The sequence below is a fragment of the Anas acuta genome, chromosome 1 (assembly GCF_963932015.1).
Source record: "Anas acuta chromosome 1, bAnaAcu1.1, whole genome shotgun sequence".
In the NCBI taxonomy this organism is placed as follows: domain Eukaryota; kingdom Metazoa; phylum Chordata; class Aves; order Anseriformes; family Anatidae; genus Anas; species Anas acuta.
The window spans coordinates 135,320,442-135,347,510 of NC_088979.1; the positions used below are offsets into that span (position 1 = coordinate 135,320,442).

Below are 27,069 nucleotides of genomic sequence, written 5' to 3' on the forward strand. Positions count from 1 at the left end.
AATCATAATGAGTATTTTGGCAAAACAGCTTATTGTAGGGAACACTCTCTTTGCAATTTTACTCTTTCACATCTGACAGACAGTGTTTAATGTGTGACAGGGAGAGAGGGAGAGAGCAGGAGAGAGAGAGCACACAAGCAGATATCCAGCACCAATAACATGAATATAAGCCAGAGCTCGGGGCTCTGTGTGTGCAATGGGAAGCAGGATCGTGACCAGTAACAGAAGTTTCAAAAAGTAAGGCTTTTTTTCTCTCTTTCAGTGTTTGATACTTCCATCTACCTTTGACTGTCCCTTAACTATGAAAAGAGGTTGCTTTCCAGGCAGGCTGAGAGGAACTGAAACAAATTCTCACCACCAAGGTGGAACGGAAGGTACCATCTTGTTTAGTTTTGGTGGCTGGACTCTGCTTTAGCTAGAACTCATGCCTGAATAGAGGTCTTCACCCTGGCCCTTCAACATGCTTTCTCTGGGACATCAAGACTTCAGTGTGTCCCTTCAGAATACTAAATAATGCAGTTTTGATGGTTGAGATTCTTCACCTTACAACATTTTATTCTCTAGAATATACTTTTATTTTTAGACATAGTTGTTTGAACTGTCTGTGAGATACAGTTTGGAGAGTGCTGAACGTGTTCTGCTCTTTAGAACTCCACAAGATATGGCACGTCATTTATGTACTTATGAATGCAGTCCCTTCAGGGGTCACGCTTGAAACATCAGTGAGAGAGAAAAACATTTGAGGAATTGAAAAATGCACCCCAAGAATCCTGTTTAATAGCTAGTGAGTTGGAGGCTGAGACATGGCGCAATGGAGGTGAATGGACAGGCTCCTCTGGGGACACCAGGGCAAGGCAAGTGGAGGGAAAACATACAGGGCTGCTAAACAAACTCACTTCTGAAATGGACAGCCGTGGCTGTAGTCTTTTCTCACTTTTTACTCTCAAGAGTGTTCCAGGTGAGGCAGCAGACGTATGATCTGTGACCCATATCCATTGTTTTCGGGGCACAGTTACCTTTTCTCAGGAATGAAAGCCCCCAGCTGATGAAAGCTTAACTTTTCATCTCCTTCCCTGCTGCAGCCTTATCGTACACAGGACTTTAATCCCACACATCACTTCAGAAATATCGTCGTTAAAGATCTGGGTATACATTTTGAGATAAGATTGGCTCGTGATAATATTACTGACTGTGTAATTATGGAAATGAGAAAATAATACCCTCAGGCTTTGTTGTAATGACTTCTGAACATCTTGCATCATCATAGGCAGACAGCAGGCTTCAGGATGCCATGAATTATTAAAAGGAATGTGGAAAATCCTGTTTTGGTTGGTGTTGATGTCTCTAGCAAGGGAGGACACCACGTATCTTCACTGTGAAATTGGATCAGGTAGAAAAACATGTAATCTTTTTGAAAATAAATAGCTAATCTTTACTTGATCTCCTGTACTCTTGTCTTTTGATGCATCGGTAAACTGCATTCCTGACAACCACCCCTGCTGATATTGTGGCCTTGAGGGACCTTGGCCGCACAGTCTATGCCTCTGTTCTGAATCAAAAGACTCTATGGAACTATTGCAGACCCGGCTGCACACTGCACATCAGTGCTTCATCAGATCAAGTTAATTCATGATGTTATTACTATTTTACTATGAGAAGTGTTGATACAGGCATATATTCTTTTGTCAGTGACTGGGTGTATGATGTGTGTGCTAGACTCCCAGTATGAAGAAATTCTTCAGAAGAACATCAGATCACTGCTGAAATGTTATGGCCTACTCAGTGAACATATATTAGCAGACACGGAGATGAAAACATACAAATGAACTTCCCTGGGAATACTTATGATAAGTTTTTTAGAAAGGTAATGCAAACACACAATTCCTCCTAAAAGTCCACTTTTGTCCTCTTCCTTTTAATGAACCTCTAGGGAAGTTAGAATTTTGAACGAGACCTCCGCTAATAATCTTCCAAACAGGATTTCATACAACTAGTAAGACATGAGTCAAATTTCCTCTGCAATAATGCTGCATATTTATTCCCAGGAACACGTATTAATAAGCTCAGGCAAGTCAGGCAATTTGATCAAGGAAGTCAACTGTGGGAGCATATAGGTTTCATGAAGAACTTCATTTCTTCTCAATCAACATGCAAGAATTATGACAAAACTCCATTAGAATGAACTCTTCTTGAAGACACTTTTGATAACATTTCATCCACTTAATCCATGCTCTCTTAGACAGTCAGCAAAACTTGCTGTGGTGCACTGGGCAGTCTTCTGGCCTGACAGACTATATCATCTCATGACTTGTGATTACAAGAGGACTTCTCAGTGTTTTGGAGTTTCTTGAAGCTCACCCCTATGCTGCTTTGCTTTTTCTGTTTCACTGTAGCTATATACACTGTGACCTAGATCTGATGCTGTTATGACCTGCTTAGTGATTATTGAGACCTCAGAGAAACATTCTGAGTAGAAGTCAGTTCTTATCTTGTGAAATCATAGCTTGCTGCTTAGTGTTTGCTGATAGCACATCTTGGTATAGGGGCACTCAAGTACTGGTGACATGTAAATGTACTAAGATGCCATCTATTCAATGTACGTAAGCATCTCTGCTCAGAAGAGCCATGTAGTATCACCAGATGGTCACATCAATGCTATTTTTGGACACTTTTGCCCCCGAGGCAATCAGAAAGGTTTTTGCTAGATGGCAACTCACGTCTTCTATATGTGGGAGTGGAGATTTGCTGAAATAAAGCTAAGCTATGTTGCTTTTACTTTTTTAACCATTAGTCTCATCGTATGGTGTGAAAATGGGTGTCTCCAACCTGCTTCTTCCTTCCTCACTGCAATTTGTTCAAGCCACACCCTTATCTCTCCATCATTGCAACAGTGATGGTTGCCTTCACATGTTGAAGGTGCTGTCTGAACATGTTATGCCACACTGCAGTGTTTGCAGTGGCCAGCCATAAAGCAGATGGCTGGCTAGAATTTCAAACCCTTAATGGCTCAGGCTCTGGCTTCACCGAAAACTTCCCAGGGAAACTTTGGTTCTGCTTCAAAAAGAAAGAAAAAATAAAAAATAAAAAATAAAAAATAAAAAAAAAGATATGTCCAGATACTCTTGCACATTTTTTTGTTTCCCTGAAGTGACCGCTGTGAGCTTCTTTATCCTTTCCTCCCACCCACTCATGCTATATGATACTCTCTCTAGCTGAGACCACTCCTACTTTGTTTAACTGAATTTTCTGAAGAAGGGCTTTTTAGTGTATTCTCCAAGACGTTGCAGTAGTAGGTGTTACTGTATGCATAGTACCTTAACAATTCCATTGAGAGTCATTGGAAAGTACGATACTGTTACATTCCTTGATCCACTAAACAGTGACTACGCATTACTAGGACACAAATATCCACATTGTACCAGAAGGACATTTCATGCTGTGTTGGCCACAGAGCCATTCTACTGAAAGCCACACTGCTCATCTTCTGAACCTCTGTGGCAACAGGATCCCAAAGGTTATTATTCACCCATGGCTGATAAAATGGTACCTGCCTTCAGTGTGCAGTTGCTCATTTAGTTCTGAGTGGCCAGAGTCAGTAAGGTTGTATGAAGGACCATTGCTGAAGCTCATGGCCCTGTCCAAAAGCCAGGAGCAAATCAGTTCTCTGACAAGGATTATTTACCATTTTCTCATGTTACATGCTGTATTTGGTCATGTTCAGTAACTCTGTAGTAATCAGACAAGATGGAACGGCAGCTTGTCAGCTGATTTAATTAAAAACACATTTTTTTTTTTTTTATTGCCTCTCACACATCATTAATATTCTGTCTAAGACACGCCTGCAATCTAAAGATTGGAATCAGTCTCACTGTGCTCTTTCCAAGCTTGAATTCCCAGACACACAAACCTGGGAAAGAGTTTTAAAGGGACAGGTAATAGTTAGAAACTAATTTGATTACATTGAAATGGACCACTCATTGGTCCAAATAAATTTATTTTATTAAGGAGTATTAAGGGACCAGTCTTTCAGGTTGCTGTTAAATGCAAGGCAGGCTTTGCTTCCATAAATATCAGTGAGAATAGAATATAGTTAGTATTTCCCAGGAATCAGGTCTTTGCTCTGCAGACTTCTGTTCATTTAAACAGTTGGTTATGTAAATATATTAAAAAGAGTTGAATAAAAAGCACTACACCCTTTTTAGCTCAATTTGTTATTTACATACTTAGCAACAGTGTTGTACCATCTCCTTCCTGGTGTGCCAGGTAGAACCCATTTCACAATGACAGCATATCAGCAGGCATATGCACTCAGTTTACAACGAAATTAGAAGGAAAAAAAATCTAGCATTTAAAATTATATACAGCAGTTTATTTAAACAGCGATTAGCTTTCATCAACAGTATGTGAATTTTTGTTTTCTTTAAGAAACCCTGCCATTCTCAATCACAGCTGCAGCCCTCCTGCAGCACTGTGTTACTCAGTGACTTGAACTGAGCTTTACAGATATTTCACAGCCAATTACCATACAGGTTTCTTATGTTAAAGTTAAGGCAACTGGAGTCAACAGCCCCTGCTGAATGAAGGTAAAAGCTTGAGAACATTTTGCATAACAGTCATCAGCGTAGCTGATACCTATTAGAGTGTTCTTGTGCAGTAAGCCTACACAGATACTATCTCTCTTGCCTGTGTGTTCCAACATGCATCTCATCTCATTTGCAACCCTTTGCTTTAATTAGCTGAAGTCTTTGCTTCAGTCTTTCATATGTCAACCAGCTTGTGTACGCTTCCATATTTTTAATCAGTAGCCTGTTGTCTTTACTTTGTCATTCACACTAGCGTATAAATCTGCCCTTCTTATGATCCTCACTGCTTGGTAGAAGTCAAAACATGCTGTTTAATTTTCCTGTTCACTGATTTCCATTTGTTTCATGTTCAAATGCTGGCTCCTTTTTCCCTTTTAGGCATGCTGTGAGCATTAAACTTAGCGATTAAATGCCAAAAAAACAGCCCCTTTTCCCCTCCGCCCATGAATGGGTCATCCTAACCCTCTCTTGGGTGCTTACCTTACCCAAACACTCTGTGTGTGTGCAGCCAGCCTAAATGGGGCTGTCTGCAAGGGGCTGCTGACATAGGTAAGCTAACAGTGGCTAATAAAACAGGTGCAAAACTCATGTGCTCTCCTAGGGGGGTGATGGGCTTTTTGCTGCTGCTTCTCTTTCTTTTTTTATTTAATCTACTACAGCATAATATTTCATTTCACCAACAACACAGCTTACTCCTGAGACACTAAGACCAGATGTAAAAGCATGAGAGGGTGGCATGTGGCTGTGCTCCAGCTTTTAAATTTTCTGGTTCATTGGTGGGGAGTCCGAGGTTGTCTGTAGTTGTCTGACAGGTGGGGTGGCTGGCCCTGACATCTGTGCCTGAGGCTGATCTCCAAAGTGAGCCTGGAGCGTGGTCAGGATGTCATCTAGCTTCTGGTCCATCTGCATGACCTGTTAAGAAACCAGAAAGCAGATGAGCTGTCAAATGGCTGCACATGCTGCTGGTGAGAGGCAGTCATTGGCGAAATGCTCAGGGAGGTGAAAGGTTGGCAGGGAGTGCTGGCATTTACAGTCCCCAAGAACCAAGAACTATTCCAGTTTTGTACAGTGTGCCTCTCTAGCTAATAGAAAGTTCAGGGATGCTATGAAGTTACAGGGAAGGGTGTAAAAGGATGTGACGTGGCAGCAGAAAGCCAGGACGTTTGGTAGCCCCAGCACTTGACCACCTCTTTTAGCCATTTTGTCTCCCAGCACTTTCCCAGCATTGACAACTTCTCTTGATGATGATGCATCCTGCAAATATCTGCCCTAAAACTATCTTTCCTTCTGAGGTTTATCCTGCCTCTCACCTCCCTTCCCTTCTCTCCTCACCCCCTCAAAAAAAAAAAAAAAAGGTAATCACTGGTAATCACTACCCCTAGTTTTGTTTTAGTCTGTTATGCTTTCCATTCCTGTCTTGGGAAACTAAACTGCTCCCCTCCCTTCACACTGTAAATAGATGCCTCAGTGATACATGCTGCAGTCAGAGATCCTACTAGATACGATGTTTATTCCCATGCATTGTTAGGAGGATAGCCTACCAAAAACCACATAATAATACCAATGACTTCATTTAAAAAAACAAACAACCATTGTATAGGAAGCTTGACATGCTAATCTCTCTTCTCATTTCATTACTCTCCATCTGAAACTTCTCATGCAGTCCTTAAACAGAGGAGTGTTTTCTAATTATTCTTTAATTTAAGCAGGGAAAAGTAAATTTCAGTTTCTTCCTACCACTTCTTGAAATCATGGTCTGTGTCTTGTAGCCCAAAGGAGCATTAGCGTATTGCTGTGATAGGGCTTACATTCACTGTAGATGGCATCCTGCTCAGCTTCATGTCAGCCAGCAGGACAGGCTGCAGACTGTTGACTGCTGTACTTTGCTCTAAAGGCAAAACTGTGGCCAGCAGCTTGTAAGCCATTGGGATTGCTTATAATGATGCTTGAATACAGTGCGGCTTTGTGTAATAGATGAGCCCAAGAAAAATGAGCATTTTTAAGAACATTGGATGGTTTACTTTACAGTTATCTCCTGTGAAAGTCTGAGCCTCTGAAAACTCTGATCTGTCCCAGTGGGTCTAATAAACTTTGATAGCAAACCTTTTAAAGTGATATCAGATCTAAACTGAGCTTTTATTAAAAAGGGAGAGAGAATGAGAGTGAGAAGGATTCCAGCCTTTTTCTGTGCAAAGATAACTTTGGAAATAACCATTGGCGGCATGGACTGAAAATTTAGCAGGCTTTAAAAAACAATGCAAAGAAAATCACCTTATCTGCTTTCCCTCCCTTTGCCTTTTCTCACTCCAAGTGTCTGCTCCTGTGGGGGCCCCTCAAAACTCAAGGTACCAGGAGCTTATTTAAGCTATATCATTTTGTCAACCACTCCTCTTCTATATACAATCTGCTGCTGTCTTGGGAAAGGAGAATTGGAGTCTCACTCCTGCCTCATGAGGGGAGATGTACTCATCTCTCAATTTGGATTTCAATTTGGCTTTCACAGCTACCATGTTCTAGCAGAAATGCCCCTCTCCTTGTCCCTGCTTTGGTGTGGTTATTCAAGGGTGTGGTCCACCCGAGGCAGTATTTTCAAGCAGTGAAGAGGGGGTATTTATGGCGTGGGTTGGCTAGCATCAACTTTCACCATGACTTCTGCTGGGTGCTTTCAGGGGCACAGCTGGCACCTTCAGAGCAGTGGCCAGGATGGGCAGGGCAGCACTTGTGGGAGGACTGGGGATGCTCACTGCAACACTCCCCAGGCGAGGGGCACTTGGTTCTTGGCTGCAGGTGAGTCTTAGTTCAACAGCAACTCAAATATGTAGTGTTGATCTTTGGTCAGGCAAAGGGACTCCAGAAAAATTGCTTCTGCCTCCTGTGTCATCAGTGGCAACTCTGACTTTTCCCTTGTCTCATGAGTTTCTGTGAGAGAGTGGGCAATTGTGGCAGGTCCTTCCTTCTCTCATATGGTCACTAACAGAAGCATCCTCTTCTCAGGCAAAGCAGAAGCATCCTCTGCTAAGCATGAACTTGGTTGGAAGTCTGGAAATCACTAGCAGCTGAAGGGTTAAGCAGCATGGAATTAATTTAAAAACCACAGCCTTTATTTTCTTCTCCATTCTTGAAAAGCCTGTTTGGCTGAAGTTGGTAATGACTCAACAGAATCTTTCTTAAGCAGAAATGTTACACGGAGCAGAAACTAAAGCAGAACGAATACATTACAGTAGGCAAAAGAAGGTGTAGGCAGGGAAATGGGATCAGGCAGATGAAAGATCTTTTGGGGCTTTCTTTTGTAAGGCTTTGTTGATATTGATCTGCACGTTTGATCTTAGATAAATTATGCCTGCATGTTCCATATCATTTAAACTTGCTATATTTCTCTGCATTTTGCTAACTCAGTAAAAGAATGTGATATAGGAATAATTTCATGCACTTTTCTTTCCAGAAGAGGAGGAGGATGGAGAATGTAAATATTCATTTGTGGGGGGGGGAAAAAAAGAGGAATTGTTACATAAGGGAGTAGATTACACTATACTTCTGTCACACCGTCCATGCAAAGAACTGCAAATGCTTCCTCAACATTAACAAACCAGGCTGCACAATTCTCTAGCCAGATACACAAGAGAGTTTTACTGGACATCTTTGAGATTAGAAGCAGGACAGTGCTAATTTAGTGACCTGTAAAATGTGGTCAGTGGCAGGTCTCTTCTAATCCTTAGCTTTGCATTTTACTCACAAGATCAAGGCACCACTTTCTTGCATCAGACACTTTAACATATGCCAAACTTTTAAAATGCAACTGAGCTGGTAAAACTTTAGTTAGAAAGACAAATTCTTAAGTACCTTGTCAAATTGGAGCCTGTATAAAAAGTGTTCAAATCTGGCTGCTAGTTAGTCCAGATTAAAGACTGACAAGAGAGTTTAGGACACTTAAAGGCTTGACTAAAGTCAGTAGGATAACTTGTAGGATTAAAAGACTTTTCACGTGGGTAAGGGTTTTTCAGAAAAAAAAGGCCTGGTTTTAGATTTCTCTCAAACCATCTAGCAGCTACTGCTTTCCTTAAATCTTGCTGCAAACGGGATGAACTGCTGGTTTTGAATAACAGAGCCAGACAAGTGCATGGGTAAGGGGTTAAATTGTGCAACATGTTTCTCAGCTGAGTAAAGTGAGAAGCCATCCGGCCCAGCCGCAGAGTTTCCAGAGAGATGTGATATGCCCCTCGCAGGCTCCTTGGAGACAGGTGAGTTTGGCAGCTGTCCATGGGCAAATGGCAACAAAACTTCTGTTCTCCCACATCACAAAAGAGCTTCAGAGACAACCTATAAAATTGTTAAAATGCTTTTATATCCTTTCAAGTGCCCCATAGAAAGGAGACGGCAAAAGCAGTTTAAAATATTACACTGTTGTTATTGAGGCTATGAGGTGAGCTGAAGGAGTGTTGAAATGTATATTCATTTTAACATTCCCCCTGGAAAGGGGCTGGATTCCACGGTGACATGCAGGGCTGTTGGACAAAGAAAACATCTTGCAGCCAGCTCCAGTGAGCCACAGCAAGCCCCGAAGGGGAACCAGGTCAGTCACCTTATGGGACACAGCATGTCCCTGTCATTAACCTTGAGCAACAGGTTGGCTTTCACGTCTGTGGTTGTTTTTAAGCCTCTCTTCCTGAAAGCTGGTTCTCGACCCCTTATCTGAATACCTCATTGAACTCCCATTGCAGAAATGCCTTGTGGCAAAGAGTATTCTAGGAATGGCAGCAACATGGAGGAGGACCGACTCTTACTGGGGATTTGCCACATGCTGGACAGATTCCTAAATCCCCTGAGAGCTTTTTGACATGTTTTTGCACATGCACACTATAAACAAAATGCATGTGTGGAAAACTCAGTTGGAGCAGGCACATGATCTCTCCTCTCACTTTAATCCAGAAATATCCCTCCCCCCAGGTTGTGCCTATCATTTTAATATTATTTCTGGAGGCTGGAAAACCACTATCAATTATGTGCACAACACACTAACTTGAACTGTTTCCAGAGGAGTAGCAGAAGGGGAAGATGGTCTGCTGGAGCACTGAAGTAAATCTGCAAACCCACAAACATGCTCGTATGTTGCTAAGTAGGTGGAGCTTTGTATCAAAAGTTAAACCCCATAAATCAAAATAAATTGCTGTCACCTCCTTAAGACTCTGCTGTCTCCCTGCCCATTGTGGTTCTACATGAACTGATCAAAATGGCTGAGCTGTACAGCCTTCATGCAGTTGTCTGAAACGTGTCTGGGCTGCTGGTGCCAGGGATGCAGCATGAAATGAAGCAGGGAGAGAAGACAGAACAGTTTGTGTTATTAATCAAAATGTCATAGAGCAACAGTAAGTTCTGCTGATTTAAGCTGGATCAACATTGGCTTCCTATTTGCCTAATTCAAGCAGGAAAATCATGAAACTGTGCCAACGGGCCAGCCCAAGTTGTAGTGGCAGGGCTGCCACACTGTGCTGTTGAGCCCCATGTCCTGCTATTGGAGCCACTGTATAATGAATGCTTTGGTTCTGGATGCCCCACAGGGCATCCAGACTTTCTCTCCCCAACATCACCAGCCCTCATCCTACAACAAAGAGCAAAAGTAAGCATGGATGACCAAAAGTCAACAAAAGCACAGTGGCCATGGGAGGCGAGCAAGGGCATTCCCAGAGTCTCTACAAAGTGTTATGTGATATTTTCCAGTGATGCTGCAAAATGAACCACACACAGCTCTGAGGCCAGAGCTGCTGTGGCCAGCTGCCCCATTGCATACAAACACAACATTGCAGCCCAGGGTTTTCAAACCACCAGGGCCCCCACTGAACACCCCTTCTCTAGCAGAGGCCCACCTCTGAGCTCCCTGTCCTCCTACCACCTAGACATGCCCTCCCAAAAGCCTCCTATTTCCTGTTTCCAGCTTTGCTGCAGTTCTGTGCTCCTAAGGTAGCTAAAATGAAGCAGGCTCCATTCGCTTTGACATCCGAACACTTTGTTTGAGAGCTCTAACCCTCATTGCTTTGGAAAGAGTAGTCCAATGGGTAGGACTTATTTTGTATGGGGAGAAGAGAGTATGTGAAACTTTGTCTGCCGTGAGCATTGACTTATTTCTAAATTTTCCAGCTTGTTACCTGCCATAGGTCTAGTTCACAGGGGGAAACGGTATTAATTTAGCAAACTCAGATATGATTTAGTTAAACTAGTGCAATCCATTTTATGGTTGTTTCCATTTCTGACTTGTGTAACATATTGGTTTAGCTTAAGCTTGTTATCCAGATATCTGGGCCATTTTCTCATGCTGACCAGTTCTGTCACACAATTTTTCTCCTTGCACTAGATGGTGGACTGATTTGATTAGATCTTTTAAAGCCTATGTTTTGCTTTATATGCACATCTGGTCTTGTCTGCCTACAGTTACATCCAATTATTCAAACATACTAATTGCCTATCGTACAATTTGAAGCCTGAACTGTTTATTTTAGGAATCATTTTATTTTTTAGTATGTCCCTGTATGGATTTATTGTCATCCAGAGACCGCTGATTCTGTTAAGGGAAATATTTTCTCTGCAGCACTACATACAAAACAAATCTCTATGCAAAACTCTCTCCATCTCACCAGACTTGTCCCCCATTAGCAAGATTTCTCTGAGGTTAAATAGCGAAGCCATTTTTTCCCCACTTTTTATCATGGCTAGCCAATGTGCATACTGATGTGGTCTGTTGGAAGCTGTCTGTATGGAAGCAAATAACCATGCCAGCCACAGAGACCATGATGAGCTTGGGGAGACTTCTCTTGTCCAAGGTTCAGCCTCCGGGGGACTGGTCTTGCAAAGCGTTTATGGATGTGTTAGCTTGAAGACTGCAAAGAATCTTGCAGAGCTCAGCAAATATTTAAGTGCTTTACTGGACTGGAGCCAGAATGGTCAACAGTTTGCAAGACAATACCTTTAGGATAAGCTTTTGGAGTCTCCTAAAGTACTCATCCACATATATACACAAGGATATATCTACACCACCTTTTTTTCAGTCTCTGAGGAGTGGTAATTGGCATACACCATGGCATCCTTTATGAAATGATTTTGGCATTAATATTATCAGAGAACTGGCAGTGTGTCTCCCCTCTTATAACAACAACAACAACAAAACATCTTTGATGAACAGGCTCCCATTAACTGGCTGTTTTTCTGGGATGAGTTGTAACAGATTTGAAATTGATCTGAATCCTAAAACAATGCTGTACCCTAAAGCAAGGTTGCTGAGTGGCATGAACACAGGGCAACATCTCACTGTGGCATGTCAATGGTAGCTGACTGCCAGCACTCCCAGTCCCAACACTTAACTGTGCAGCTCCTGACTTTATTCTAGTGAAAGTAAAAATAGTGAGAAAAAAAAAAAGGGGAGCTTTTGCCACTAACCCCAAAAATACATGAGTGAAAACAACACTGAAACTTTTTCCATGATAACCTGTTGTTCTGGAAGACCAATTCTCTATGAACACCAAAATATATATAAACCACCAGACTGTCTTCTTTGACTTATTCTACATACATACCTCTTAGCAGATATCAGTTGTTTATTTTCATTCCATCAAACTTATCTGGATAAATCCACAATTTTCCAGACCTCCCTTCCTTTATCCCAAACATCCCCACCCATTCTTAGGTCAGGTGTTACAACCTTTGGTGGCCTAAAATATAGTAATCTTTATTTTAAGTATAGCTTCACTTGTTTTAGTTTCCATCTACCTTTCCTGTTTAAATGAAAACATAAAGGTCTGTCCCTCTACGCTTTGTTCCTGGGTTATTTCCTGTGGGTACCCTTTTGGTGAGCATTATATACTTATATTTCCTATGCCATGGTTGCACTGATGAACCTCTGCAATACATGAGTTGTGTTTGCAGTCTCTGTTCCTGGTGTAAGATGCCATTTGCCTAATGGCTAGGCAGCTCTCAAGAGTTTAGCTCTGAATTTCTGAAACAGATCTGGTTCACACACAGATTATTTTTTAAGCTTTGCTGCTTCTGTGAAGGAGTGGCTTTATTTATTTATTTTTTAATTTCCATTTATTTATTTATTTATTTTATTAAATGGATTCTGACTTCCTAAGTAAATGAGATTTACCTGATCATGTATCTGTGTTACCACAGCAGGTTTGGAGTAAGCTGGCTAGTTTCTGACACTTTTGACAGAGGGACAGAGTTCTTACTGATAGCTTACAGATAAAAATTTTGGACAGCTTACTGAAAGTCTGCTACTTGTGCAGAAGATAGACATTAAACTTGGTGCTTCATTGAAGGAAAGACAGAAGAGGAAGGTGAACCATATTATTAGACCCTAGAGAATCCACACAGGATGCCCTGACCACAGGAGAAGCTTTATTCTCAGCTCTTGCCCCTTATTAGCCTCAGCTAATCAACCACAAAATACGGAGCTGCAGGAAACCAGGCAGCTTCATTTCTAATGCTCCCAGAAGTACTTGTTCCCAGCTGAAGAAATTTGAGCGGTGCCACTCCTTGAGTGGACACGAGAACTTTCCACAGCTGTAATTACGCAGCACCACTTGGCTGCTGGATATGCTGCAACAACTGAGGGAGTTTGTCTCATGTGAGCTACGTGCACATGCACCTGTGTGTCTGTTTGCAGCCAGTGCTTTGAGACATTTGGTTCCACCCCTCCCCCCATGATTTTCCCCTGGTATGTAAATCAATCTTTGAAGAGCTCCCTTTTTCCTGATTTACATACATAAAAGGTTATTTTTGTTGTTGCAGGACATTTCATTCTTCACCCTCCTCCAGATTCTGCTCAAATCCTCCCTGTAATCTTGCCATCTCTCTTTGCGACATCGCTGTTCAGCCACACCCTGGATGACGCACTGCCATTTCATAGCTCATTATTTTGTGTGGCTACATGTCCTGCTGCTAAACCAGCATGGAAAGAAACAACACAGAAAAATAACAAAGCTAGTCCAGCCACAAAGGTGGATATGCAACTACTGTGAGTCACGCTTTAATTTCACAATAAAGCAACCTTAGAACTTATGTTCTAAGATGCTGATTAATTTAATTTTTAAATCTCTAAACAATAGTGGATGGAGAGAAAAAAGAAGAAAGAAAATGTGACACTCAGTATTTAAATGGTGCCAAAGGAGCATTGAGAAAGAAGTGACCTTAGCCTTTCACAAGATGAATGTGTTAAGCTCAGCATTTTAGACGGGTGTAATGAACTCAGTATTTATGCCTCACCTTTAAAGAAATAGTACCAAACCATCTACACTCTGTTTTGCCTTTACTTTTGCTTTTTTAAGCTGTATTAAATTTTCTTCCTAAGAACAAACTTTAGCCCCACCAGCCTCATGACTGTTTTTTCTTAGCTTAGCTGCAAGGATTACTTATGCTGAAATCAGTGCATGAATTCACTTAGTCCAGGTCTAATAACCTGAAATTTCGTTATGCTACCATCTTGTTAGCACAACCGGTGGACTGTATCTAATGGGGTAATATTTATATGCCTTATCACAAGTAATGATACACAGCCTCCCTCCACTGACACACTTGCACACACAAAAACTTCGGGTTAGCAGTCCATCTTTTCTTTTAGGTTGGCCGGAAAGGCAAAGGGAGAGGGAGTGTTGCTACTGGGAGGAGCAGAGGCATTATGGTGATGGCGATCTAGATAGTAAGACATGTAAGTACTAGAAAAGTTCCAGGCTGTTCTTGTAGGACTAGACCAGGACTTCATAAACCTGAGCTCTGATTTACTCCCCAGCACAACCTTCTTGCATTTAGGACAAGTCACTTTCTGGATAATCCTCATCAACATTTTAGTACCATGAATCAAATAACCTGCCATTCCTTTTTTTTTTTTTTTTTTTTTTTTTTCCTGACATGAAATCATATGAAATTGATGTGTGTCTTGGTACAAAACAGAAGTCACAGACCTACAAAGGATAACGGCAGTCTAAAATGTTGACTCAACCACTGGCACTAGGAAGGAAGCAAGAGAAGATTGGTCCATGTTGGAAGAGGACAGGAAGAGAAAAGATGGTGGTGTCCCTTTGTCTTTTCGACTCTTGGCTCTTTGAGGATTGAACTGGACACAGCAGAGCAAGGCTGAAGTATGGCACTGTAGTTATGCCAGAAAAAAAATTAATAATAAAAATATACATATATGCATATATAAAATATGTGTAAAAAACAGAAAGAAAATAATAAAAATGATTGTATAGAGATCAGAGGGTGTCCCCTGGGAGGCCACCACCTGGGCTTCACCTTTCAGTTCTACCAAAGAATTGTCATACAATTTTAGCTGAACCCTTTAGCAAAACTTAGGGTTGGTCTGTGTGCAGACTTGTGCTGATGTCAGGAAATCAAATCTGCAACACACCTTTCATTGTTCCAGGGGAATCTGTGCCTGGACTCTCATTTTGCTGTGCCTTATTTCAGTTAGACTGATAAAATAAACTTGATAGGAGCTAACTTGTATAGATCATGGAAAGTGAAAACCGTACCTTTGTACTATGCATGATTGAAAAGTGTGAATGAAAACTTCTTCCCTTACTTCTCTTCAGCTCTGCATGGCAAAAGCCTCTAGGGTCATCTTTATATAAAAAAATCATTGAAACTCTCACACCCTCTGAGAGATACCACAAATCTTGCTTAATGTATGCAACACAATTTGAGGAAGAAGCTACAGAAGCACAAAGTAGTGTTATGCATTTAAATAACAAGGATTACAAAACACCATTCTCTGCTAATTAAAACACAAAACCCAAAGCAAGTAAAATATTATCAAACCATGCTGATTGAGGGTGTAGCTGTTCTTAATTCTTATGATTCAAACATGCTTTTCTGCACCCTATGGTTTTAGCCTGTCTTGCTTATCTGTCATTTGATGTATTTTCCTAGCTTACTTGTGTATATCGAGCCTGATTAACAGCACTGTCACATGTATATTTTAAAACAATTCTTGAAAAAGTAATGGGGACTGGGTGGACTGTCTGATCTGGTTTTGCAGCCACAGTGACCTCACATTGAGGATGTTTCTGTATCAGTTCAATTGCACCAGGCCACAGTATTTCTCCCCAGATCTGCAAAGCCACGGGCACAAAATGTAGGAAAAGCAACAACACAGCAAGAAATGTTTTCTGACTTTAGATGAGATTGCTCAGTACCTGGAAGGATCTGAGCAATAGGTGGGGTAAGGGTCTGTGACAACATAAATTGGTGCATGAACTGGCTATAGCTATGGTAATTGTGGATGCAGAACATGAAAAGAGACTGCAGGGAAAATGAATTTGACTGGATTTGTCTTTTTTCTCCTTCCCAAGCTAGTGAATTAATTGCATAATGCGTTCTGTAGCTAAAGAGGTGTCCACAGGGATTTAAAACACTGATTGAGAGTATTTCACTGAGTGAAATAGTTTTTCCCAATCCAGAAACTCTGCTGTGGATCCTTTCCTTTTCTTTCGTGCTTGAAAAATAACAGAGAATTTTGAAAAATCAGCATTGCTACATCCCCAGGGGAGACTCAAATAAAGCATTAATTAAAGTTAAGAAAGGGAGGTGTCTTATTTGAACTCTGCTGAGCTAGATGGATTACCTATGAAAGCTGGCATTGACAGGGCAGCTGTATGAAGAAGCCTGTGGCAGAAGTACCAGTGTCTTACACAAACAACAGGAGACAGGGCGGGAGACTCAAAGCCATAATTGCCAGATAGATTTCTTCCTTGTAAGGCATATGCTAGGTCAGCAGAAACCTGCCTGAGTTTTCTGTTGTGAAGCACTGCACTGTTAATTAAGGAAAAAAAGTCTGTTGTACTTACTATCACTCTTACAGCTCTTTAGCCTTATACTGTGGGGAATACTGCTGGGGAGAAGGCTATTATAGGTCCTGCTCACAGAAACAATCATTTTCCTCTTGCATGCCTCTTCTTTTTCATATTATATCATTGCAGAGAAAAAGCACAGCAATAAAAAGGGACATGTATTAACATGAACATTGAGGTGTAGGAGTATGAGAATGGTCTGGTAAGATTTCACTGCCCCAGCATTTAGTAAAATAATTTGAACTGGTGCTGGAATTTAATTAAGATTTTGGATTACTGACTTTTTTGGAGGTTCTACAGGTAAAGCTGGGAAGCCATAGAACACAACTTTCTGCTGTGAGGGAAAACAGATCTTTTTCAGGTCAATAAGCTAAAATTCATTAATAAAATAGATACTTGTTGGGACTACTGAGACCCTGGAGATTTAATTGCTTAGCTTCACATCTATATGCTCATATATTACTTTTCCTAACCACGAACTATGACTTTGATCTACAAACTCAATATAATCTATAATATGTCAAGTGTGTCTAAGCTGTATTAAAAAAACTGCCTGGGTTATGTGTTGTTCTGCAGTGTTTCTCATCCCTTCAGAGCAAGCTTATTTAACTCCATATGGAACTAGTTATCAGTGAGAAGAAAAGTAAGATATCTATCTTTTTGCTAATTAATACTTTAGAAAGCTTTCACTTTCATGTTTTCATGGTTATTAAAAATCCCATCTGTGACTAGGTGCTGTCTTTCTGCACCAGTATAGTGTAAACCAAAAATGACCATCACCATGAATACATGACATACAAGTCTAGGGTGTGGACACCAGTCTCTTGCTTTCAGCATAAGACTCTTTCAATGCATGCCTGTCTCCAGCTCCACCAGGTGACACCATTGCAAATGTATTAGCAAGAGAGGACTCTCTCCATTCTCTGGCTGTAGGTTGCACTGGCCCATGGGAGCCCAGAAGAAAAAAGTTTTGGGGAACTGTGCTGTAGCTGGCCATGTGCCTTGAAGATGTCCTGGAGTGAAAGATAATTTGTCATAAGACAAGCTCTCTGGTGACAAACTAGTGCTCTCCTGTCACCTCTTCTCACATCAGCATATGTGAGGACACTGACAGGCCAGACACCAGCTCTCTGTCCTGGTCCTTGCTACCAAATCAGTCAAGATAAGAGGTCCCACCACACAAGGTCCTCCCATCCCTGCCACCAGCCTTGCTCCTAGGGCCATTGATGCCTCCTCCACGATACTTAAATGGTTCTTTTACTAAGGCAAATGTCTAAGTGAATCAGGGCCATGTGTTGTGTTCCAGTCGAGGCACTCTGTAAAAAAAAAAAAAAAAGGACAGAGATCTTCCCCTGCTTTTCCTTACCTCTGGTATACTCATCTGAAATGTTTATGGTGAGGAACACAATTGCTTTTTCTAGGAATTTAAACTAAGGCTCTAATTAACTAGGAACTGAATTTTCTATCCTGCAAAAAGATTCAAGATAAAAAAATGAATCCTGCAGACACAAGACCATGCCAAATGAGGAGGAAAACAGATAATTTCATTTATTTGTTATGAAATCTAGATTTGTTCCTTTTTTATTTGTTAATACTTCGCAGAAGACAAAAATCACAGAAACACATGACCCCACCTGTATACATTTTGAAAACACTGAAATACCTGCATTCAAATCCTGACTTGTTTTTCCTTATTGCTCCTAAAAAGTTTATCAAACTCAACACAATTTTCTGAGATATAGTGGTTCTTTCACATTTTGCTAAGGAAGAAGTGTTTCTATGTAAAAGCTCCTGCCAGCTCATGTTCAAACATTTGTGACAACATATGCCTAAACTGTGTATGGTCTTGCACAGTCACACAGGGTAAGTGTCAGGAACCAGGCTCACTTGCACAGCCTCTGGAGCAGCCTGGGAGAGATGCAAGTGATGTGCTAGGCAAAATGCAGGACCTATGGGTCTCTACTCCCCCAGGCTGTCTAGGGGCACTGAGCTGAGCCTTCTCATGCCCTTTTCTTTCCTCTCCTGATAATGCAGGGAGATGTCCATACCTTGTCTCACCTCTCACTATCTACCTTCTGTTCTCTCTATCACAGGAAAGAAATGGAAGCATTTTCATTCAAAATGCTTCTGTATGATATATTTATCAGCAGCCAGCTATTTAAAAAGATCACCCATAGCCTGCTGGCACTGTGCGGAGCCCTGCAAATTGCATGGGTGCGAGGCTTCCTCCTGTCCAGGGAGACTGATGGTCTTCTGATGCTGGGGACCTCCGCTGCATGCCCCACATCTACAATGTGGTCAGCATCTGCCATGTGGCCTCTTACACATCACCACTACTTCAGGGCTGTTACTCTTCACCTCTATCCTCTTCCCTTATAATAAAGGTGGAAAGGAGCAGGGTCCCCAGAGCCAGAACTACAGCTTGTCCCAGTGGGGACAGCACTTTGCAAGCATGTCAGGGCTCTGTCCCAGTGCTGGAGGTCTAAACGTGACAGAAACTCCAGGAGGGATACTATCTGTCATGTTTTGAAGGAAGGGCACTGGTATAGAGGTTGGTGATTTGGTCCTCATGGTCTCCTTGGCTCAGACCCAGCAAAGCAGCTATGCACATGCTTGGTAGGAAGCACAAGAGGTATCACTGAGACTTCACCCTGTCACTGAATGTCCATCTTGTGCATAGCCACATGCAAATGCACACATGGCCACCAGGTGTAATGGGGCTTCCAAGAGGGTGAGTTACCTCCAAGGAGAAGAAACCACCACCAACACAGCCACAACACTATCTGTGAAAAAAGATAGACCCTTCAGAAACCTGCCCACCTGTCACAGCGTGTTTCAGCAAAACAAGGGCTCTTTGACTAGCTGAGGTTTCAAGGAAATGCTTCCCATGTGATTGAGGAAGTTTCATGAGTGCTTGGTAGGAACACCAAATCATCAAGCAGTTCCTTCCTGGCTTCCCCCCTCACTGTCCTGGTGGGATCAGGGCAGGTGAGATGAGGGATTGCTCTGCTGCATGCCAATGTCTCTGTGCAAGACGGCAGACATTGTCCTCAACAACTGGGCAATGCTGATGAATTTGGAAATCTGAAGTATGATTTTAAAGCTGGCCATGGAGTGCACAAGTGGACTTGTGTGGGCTATTGGAAAAGATTAAATCCTCTTGTTAAACACAGGGCAGCACAGTGTGGCAATTAGTATGTTAAGCAGAGCTGAGAAAGACTTTTGCAATGAAACTGAAAGCTTGGCTGACCCCCAAAATCTGCAAAGGTTCAAGAACCTTTCAGTAAACCTGCACTGAGACTTGGCAGATTTATAATTTCAAGGAGGAACCATAAAATAACACCCTGGTTGTACATGACTTTGAGCCCAGACCAGGCCACGCTTGGCACTTCGGGAGTTTTGCTTTGATTTTTTTTTGCACACAAATCCAAAACACAATGTACACTCAGCATGGAGGAACCAATGCAAACCAAAACTGCTGAGTTTTGCACAGCTCTAATTATAATCTCTTTGCAGTCCTGGTTTTATTTATTATTGTTTGTGCTGTGGTAGCAGTGCCGGGCTCCAATCAGCTTTGGGGCCACGCTGTGGTAGAGGTTGTAAAGACAGAAGAAGAAGGCAAGATCCCCGGCCTGAAGAGTTTATAATCTAAATAAATGAAATAGATAAAGAATGAGGGAAAAGCATAAAACACGTAAGCAAAGGGATTAGGGTGCTGGCAAGACAACTGTTTTTATTAGCGACTCTTATCCATGCATAAAGTCATGTCTGTTTAGCCTGTAAAATCTTTGGGGTCAGGGCCATATTTTCTAAAAGGCAGAGAGAGATGGGATGCAAGAAGAAGGGAGAAGGGCGGTAGGGGGAAAGGCCCTGGAGGCCAAGGAAGGAGCATGAGGCGGGAGATGGCGAGGCCAACAGGGGGGCTGGAGCACAGTGGAGCAAGGGATTACTCAGCTGCGGGTGAAATCCAACCCTTAGACCAAACCTCCACATGCTCTTCCTCTTCCCACAAACTCTAAATCCTCCTTCTGCAAGAAAAGCCCTGCTTATGAGACAGACAGCACTTCACAGTATGGGTCAAGCCAGAAAACCAGAGCATGAACAACAACAACCTGGGACAAGTCACTTAACTGCTACATGCTATAGTTTCCTCTCTAGTTAGGCTGAGCTAAAAATACTTCCCTTTATGGCATAATTCTTCCTCGATGTAAACTACTCCGAGATACTCAGGTGAAAGGTGCTAGAGGAATGCAAAAATTTATTTTTCCTATGTCTCCTCACATACTCTCCTCACTGCCAAATGAAGGCTTGAAGCCAGGAATTTAAGAGATGCATGTATCTCTCTCTACATATATATGAACATAAAAATATATTTATGAAAGAGGCCATGGTATATTTTTTTTGGAAATGAAGCCCTAAGTCAGATTTCCTAAATCTATACATAGGAACATAAATGGACAGCCAGATTTAAAATCAGGACACTTATCTCTTTAAAACCAGGTTCAGGAGTCCATCTCTAAGTTCTTAATTGAAAATGTTAAGCCACAAGCAAACTGTGGCTTAATTTTGTATCTTAAAGTAAGTTTATAATGTCCTTTTTTTTTTTTTTCTTTTCTTTTCTTTCTTTTTTTTTTTTTTTTCCAGGATTTAGGTGAAGGTTTGGGCCAGTTATTTTATCCCAATTATTCACCATCCTGCAACTATTAATTAAAACAAACAGCACTCTGAAACTATTTCTCACAACAGGAAGATTTATATCTTGAAACCAAAGCCTGTTTTCTCACCGTGTCTATTTTCTACACTGCGTAAACATCCAAGTTTGTTATTGCAGCAATCACCAGTGCAAGCTCTCAGAGCTTATTGCCAGGCTTGTGATGTTTATTGTTTGTTAAGCCCCGACTCCTGGAGTGGAGTGATTAGATGAGAACTTCAGTTCTCAGTTAAAAAATGAAGCAACTTTGCACGGGACCACAGGGCTGGTGAGATAAATGGGAAAACATGAGCAGAATGTATAGCAAATGGTCCGAACATCAGAAAAACAGGCAAAAATAAAACCCCACATGTATTATTATTTTTAAAGTCTAAGGATTCTTAAGCCAATCTCCCCCTTATAATTTGGAAGGGGCGGGGCTGACTCATGACTTCTGACTGCCAAAGCATGGCAGTGGTGGGGGTTACTCATTGCCTTGTAGCTGCCCAGAGGTTTCTTGCTGAGGGGCTGCTCACCCCTTTGCTGAGCCGCACGTGTTTGTTATCACTGCCTGTTGGGCTTCTGCCACTTTTTCCTATTTTTTTCCCCCTTTTAAAACAATCTTACCAAGGCATTCATTTATGAAAATATCCTGTACAAGGAATTACATGGACTTGGCAAATAGAGACAATAGGTCAATTTCTGGGCCTCCCAAATCTGACAGGATCCCTTTAGCTTTTTTAAAAAAAGAAGAAAACCAGAACTATTAAAAAGTTTCAGCTGCCAAATAGCCAGTAAGTGTATAACAATGTAAAGCAAATGTAAACATTATATGATGAAATGCATTTTTAAAAAAGCCTTCTTTTCTCTGCAGTTAGATGGGCTTTATATACAATGGGAAGATTCATTCCCAAAGGTAGATCCACTATATGAAGTTCCTAGGTATCACAGTCTAAAATATTTTACACCAATTAGTATGTGACACATCACCTTTACCTTGGGTAAAATGTATTCTGTCTCCTGAGTTTTGAAAGCTGCACTCCATATCCCAAGTCCCCATGCCTCAAAACCTCTGGGGAGAGGAGGAAAATACATCTGCAGTGAAGGAACCTAGCTATTACCACTGTAACTGAAGGACGTTAATAATGGAAAACCAGGGTGAAGAGCACAACAAAAACACAACCGGCAGAAAAATGAGAATGTTTATATATATAAGGTTAAGGTTTAAAACATTCAAAAGTCTGGCATGCATTGTTCACAAAGCTATGGATGGGAGCTGGGTATGCGATCAAAGGTCTGTAGCCAGCTCCAGCTGGACCCTGCACTTGTGCCCACAGGCATGGGAGTGAGCATGGAGAACAACGTCCTCCAATTTCTCATCGTTAGAGCCCTGAGGAAAGGTCCTCTTGACTTTCAGGGTATTGTTCTGGGTGGTTTCTTCCCAGTTTCTCCTTTATATAGTGGAATATGCGCTGCCTATACTGGTTACTGATGCCTGGTTACTGGGGTTGGGTCTGTGGGAGAAGGGAAAGGATGGGAAGATGATACCAAAACTTTACATAGAAACTGATGACACTAGTCACAGATTAATTGTGCTGCTCACAGAAAGCAGAGGAAAGAACAAATCACCCTTGACTTTCTCACTCCCCTTGAGTGGGTCCCTGCTCTAGAATGTGTGCTTGCTGGATGCCTGCACCACGCCTACAAACTACCATAATATTCGGATCATTTTTCCTGAAAGTTCTCCTTCCCTTGTCACAGTGGATGCTATCTGTAGGATGTGGCAATAATCTTTGTAACAAAAGGCAGGGCAGCTCTCAGAATAGGCAGTGGGGATGAACATGATCTTCTCAGCTGTCTGAATGAATGCTCTATAGCTGTGCTATATTTTATATGTCCCACATTTATTCATTTACATTAAATTTCCTTTAATTTACAACTTTCTTTAAGGTGTAATTAAACTTGACACTTGTAGTCAAGGTGTGGCTTCAAGAGTCAGGACAGTTACAGAACAGCTGTGGATACCAATACTTAGAGTTCAGAGAGAGAAATCTTCTCCTTCATGAGTGAATAAATACCAGAATACCCTAAAATCCCACTTCCAGACAAGCTTGCATTATTAAAGTTTATTAATCTCTACTGGGGCTAGACATGCATCAATGAGCTGCTATTGTCCTTTCTGTTTGACACACATCTCATGAGCTGGTGTAAGACAAATGCTGAACACACTGGTGCCATTAGCTGCTCCAGTACACATCAGGAACATCATTCTTTCTATTCCTGCTGTGCATTCAGCAATATGCCCTGTCAATAAACCACAGGAATAACTGCCTCACAGGTCATCATGACTACACAAGAGTAGGCATCTTGCCAACACCAGACAACTGAGCTACCAACCATGGTTGGTAGCTCAGGACAGCCTGGGATTCCCAAATTCCCATGAGCAGCCCTCCTGAACTGATACCTTCTCCCACTGGATGTGTCCTGGGGCTGAGGAGTAAAGGCTCATTTCTCATGCTTCTGCAGCCACAGCTGATCAACCCAAGGGTGCAGGTTGATACAATCGTGTCCTGGTCCAGAGCAAGTTGGCACAGAGGTATCTTTTTTTTTTTTTTTCCTAATAAAACCTATACCAAGTGTCTTTGCTTTGCTTAAGCTGCTGAGTGAGGCCCACCAGTCTTCTCAAGGTGACAAGGTAGGACTGAAATGGTTTCCAAATCATCATATAGCCAGTGTTCATGTGCAAAGAGATGTATGAAGGAAAAGAGCTTGAACAGCTGGGAAGCCACTGGAAGGAAGGACGGGTTAAACCAGAGCTTTCCGTTTTACTACTCTTCTGAAGATGGATCAAGGGGAAAAGTCAAGTCTCCCACAATAACTTGGAAAATAATACAAAGCTCAAGGCTGTGGGATGTGCCTTCACAGTAAAGCCCATCACCTAACACAGCCGTGTTGTTGGCACAACTCTGCAATTAAACTTAAAGACCACTTAAGAGTGTTGGAGACTGAAACTAAAGAATTTTATGCCCAGACAAAGCCAAAGTCACTTAGGCAGATTTGTAGGTTAAAATGAAAATGAATTCACTGTTCTGATTACTTATGCTATTTTGTTTTGTCCTTCACTTTTAAAGAGATCTGTTGTGTGAGTAAAAAGAGCTTCAGTTTTCTTGTTAAAACTCCTGACGCCAGTGATCCTCCACTTACAGGCGAAGTAAAGCTATGTGTAAGTCGTAGGGTCAATTTGTTTACCTTGCCTATGGCAAGAGTTGGGTTCATCAGGTTAATTTCAGTAGTTGCTGAAAGGTCTTGAAACTTTTTCTGGTGTCATATGTCTTTTGCCTTTTTTCAAAGCAGGGGGTAACCATGGACTTTTCAAAACATAATGAAGTAAACAACATTTTTCTGCATCAAGCTCATCCTGCAAATTAATTCATTTGCATTTCTGACCCTTTCAAGTGAAGGGAAGTCATACAGATGTGAACAGTCATTTAATGATTTTAAGGGTTATAGTTCACATCATCCAAAATTGATTCCAGGACTACTCATTCACAGAGAAAGGAAAAATGAAGGTGGAAATACTGGTGTGTTGGAAAAGAGGGGTATTTTTAATTAAAAATAAATAAAAAAAATTATGGCTGCTCTTATTTATTTAAGTTCAAAGCCTTTGGGCACATCCATAGTCCATGCTGATCTGTGGTGAATTGCTTCTTTGTTGCTGATTCTAGCAAAGTTGATTTCATATTGCTGATTCATCTAATGGGTTTGGACTGCTCTTGTTATCCTTTCAGACAATGGGGTATTGAGCCTGCAAACAAATTTGCTGTCTGCAACAATCAATTGATTTACTTCATATTTTTAAAATTCAGTAGTTCTAGTTTTTGGGGTTTGTGTATAGAAACAGCGAGAACTTCATGAAAGCCAAAGCAGAAAAATAGTATTTTGGTCAACAACCATAATACCTTAAATGTTGCTAATGAGACCTAGTCCCGTACATAGGAATGAGTTAATCCTGAGATAACTCTCTTAATAATTTGCCATTAACCATTGCTATTGATTCCGCTGCCTGGTCTTAGGTGAATTTGCTACATAAAAAAAAAAAAAAAAAAAAAAAAAGAAAACCAAAACAAACAACAACAAAAATTGAAAACCAACAAAAACAAACAAACAAACAAACAAACAAAAAACCACAGTGGCAATAGCAACAAAGTACAGTGTTTTCTGGAAGACTCTGCAAGCCCCTTCAATGCAGGAAGCAATAGATTATAAACAAGTTTTATTTTAATCCCTGCAGGACATACTTTGTGAGTCCAAGAACAAGTCCTATTTTTCTCAAAGCCCTCCAGAGAAAAAAAGATCTTGAGATCCCAATACAATATCAAAGAGATCAGCCAGTAAAGAAAAACTATCTGTTCCTGGCAAGACATCAAAACATTTCCCACAAGTTTATAGTTGTCCAACTGATCATCAAAGAAAAGAGTTTTGGTTGGGTTTGGGACTTTTTAGTGCCAAGAGTTGTTATTGATTCTGAGATGCCTGGTATTGTTGAGAATGCCAGCCAAAAGACTGCTGAGGGAACATAAATGGTCTTTACTGTGTGAAATGTGTTATATCTGAGCTATTTTATGCATATATTGGCATTTCTGTGAGCAAAATTTTGGGTGGCATACATGATTCAGGCAGCTGTTGTGCACACAGAAGCTTGTGTTTGTACATCCCACCATGCATACAAAAACTGAGAATAAACATATTTCCTCTGAAAAAACCCTAACATCTAATTCTTAAAAGCACACGAGTCCATTAATTTCTCCTGTACTCACCACAGCAGTTTATGATCACATCACAACAGTTTATTTTCACAACACTTTTTAAAGTAGGGAAATAACTTCCTCTGAAGTGATGAGATTCAATGGCAGAGACTGAAGTATAGCTGTAAAGCAATCCACAGCCAGTATTATTATCTCTCATTTGTAATACCATAAAGCGGAGGAGCTCAAGTCACAGAACTTGGTCTTCTTGTGCAATATACAAGCTCAGGAAAAAAAAGTCTACTTTATACATCTGCATGACTGAAGCCTCTACAATTTTAACTGTTTCAGGATGAGTCTGAATTTGCAAAGTATCTATGCTGGTAAACACTCTGAGTAGAAATGCATAATTTACCAAAAATGCAGTGCTTCCACTGATACAGCTTCTGCCAAGTTGATGAGCAAAATAATGGCAAAACCATGTTTATGCTCATATAAGTGGAGCTATCCAGAGTTTTTAGCAGACGTAGGTTTGGGAAGTGTGGACCTAATGAAGCCAGCTTGTGCCCGGCACTGAATTGTGGCTGAATATGTGGGGTCCATCTTGGTGAAGGCACTCAATGAAGCTTTTCTAGGTCATGGGGTCTGTGCAATAGCCCCATTTCTTGTGGATTCATTTGGGCTTGGGTAAAGCATTTTGGATTCGTACTGCAACCCGTTCTGGGAGAGGAAAAAATTGCACAGGTCTCAAGTTTCTGCTCAGTCAGCTAGTTTTGCTAGACTTGAAGAGATGCAATATATGCAAGACCTCTACTTTTCATCAGTGAAAGCAAGCAGTACGATTCAAAGGACAGACAAGCAGATGGACACACACATGCACACATCCTAATTTGTTTTCTTCAGAAGCCAATCAGACATCCTCCCTCCTCCTTCAAGGTACTGGTGTTTTTCAGTCTTTCTGTTTCACCCTTCCCCCCCTAGAGCAGCAGCTAAAGTCAGAGGACTTTAAAGAAAGGACTAATTACAATTTATCACCTCCTTTATCTTTTTTTTTTTTTTTTTTTTTTCCTCTCTTGCTGCACTCATACTGCTGTCCCCAAGCCAGTGACAAAGAGTTGATTGAGCAGCAGTGGCCAGGGGACAGCTGCAGAGGAACAGTTCTGCTGTGTCACCAGCAGTGAGGGACAAATGCAAATGACCTGGGGGCTTGCATGCAG

At 41.4% G+C, this 27,069-nt stretch overlaps 1 protein-coding gene across 8 annotated transcripts in view; it reads right to left on the minus strand.

The window, feature by feature from the left end:
- Positions 1-4,347: 4,347 nt before the first annotated feature.
- LOC137843444 (potassium voltage-gated channel subfamily KQT member 1-like) overlaps positions 4,348-27,069 on the minus strand; it is a 519,382-nt gene continuing 496,660 nt past the window's right edge. For 7 of the 8 annotated variants that reach the window (XM_068658766.1, XM_068658757.1, XM_068658748.1 and 4 more), the window contains one exon: positions 4,348-5,495. In XM_068658766.1, coding sequence (XP_068514867.1) covers positions 5,340-5,495 — 156 coding nt within the window. In that variant the 3' untranslated portion in view covers positions 4,348-5,339. The remainder of the gene's footprint in view (positions 5,496-27,069) is intronic. The other variant, XM_068658772.1, reaches the window with a different exon arrangement.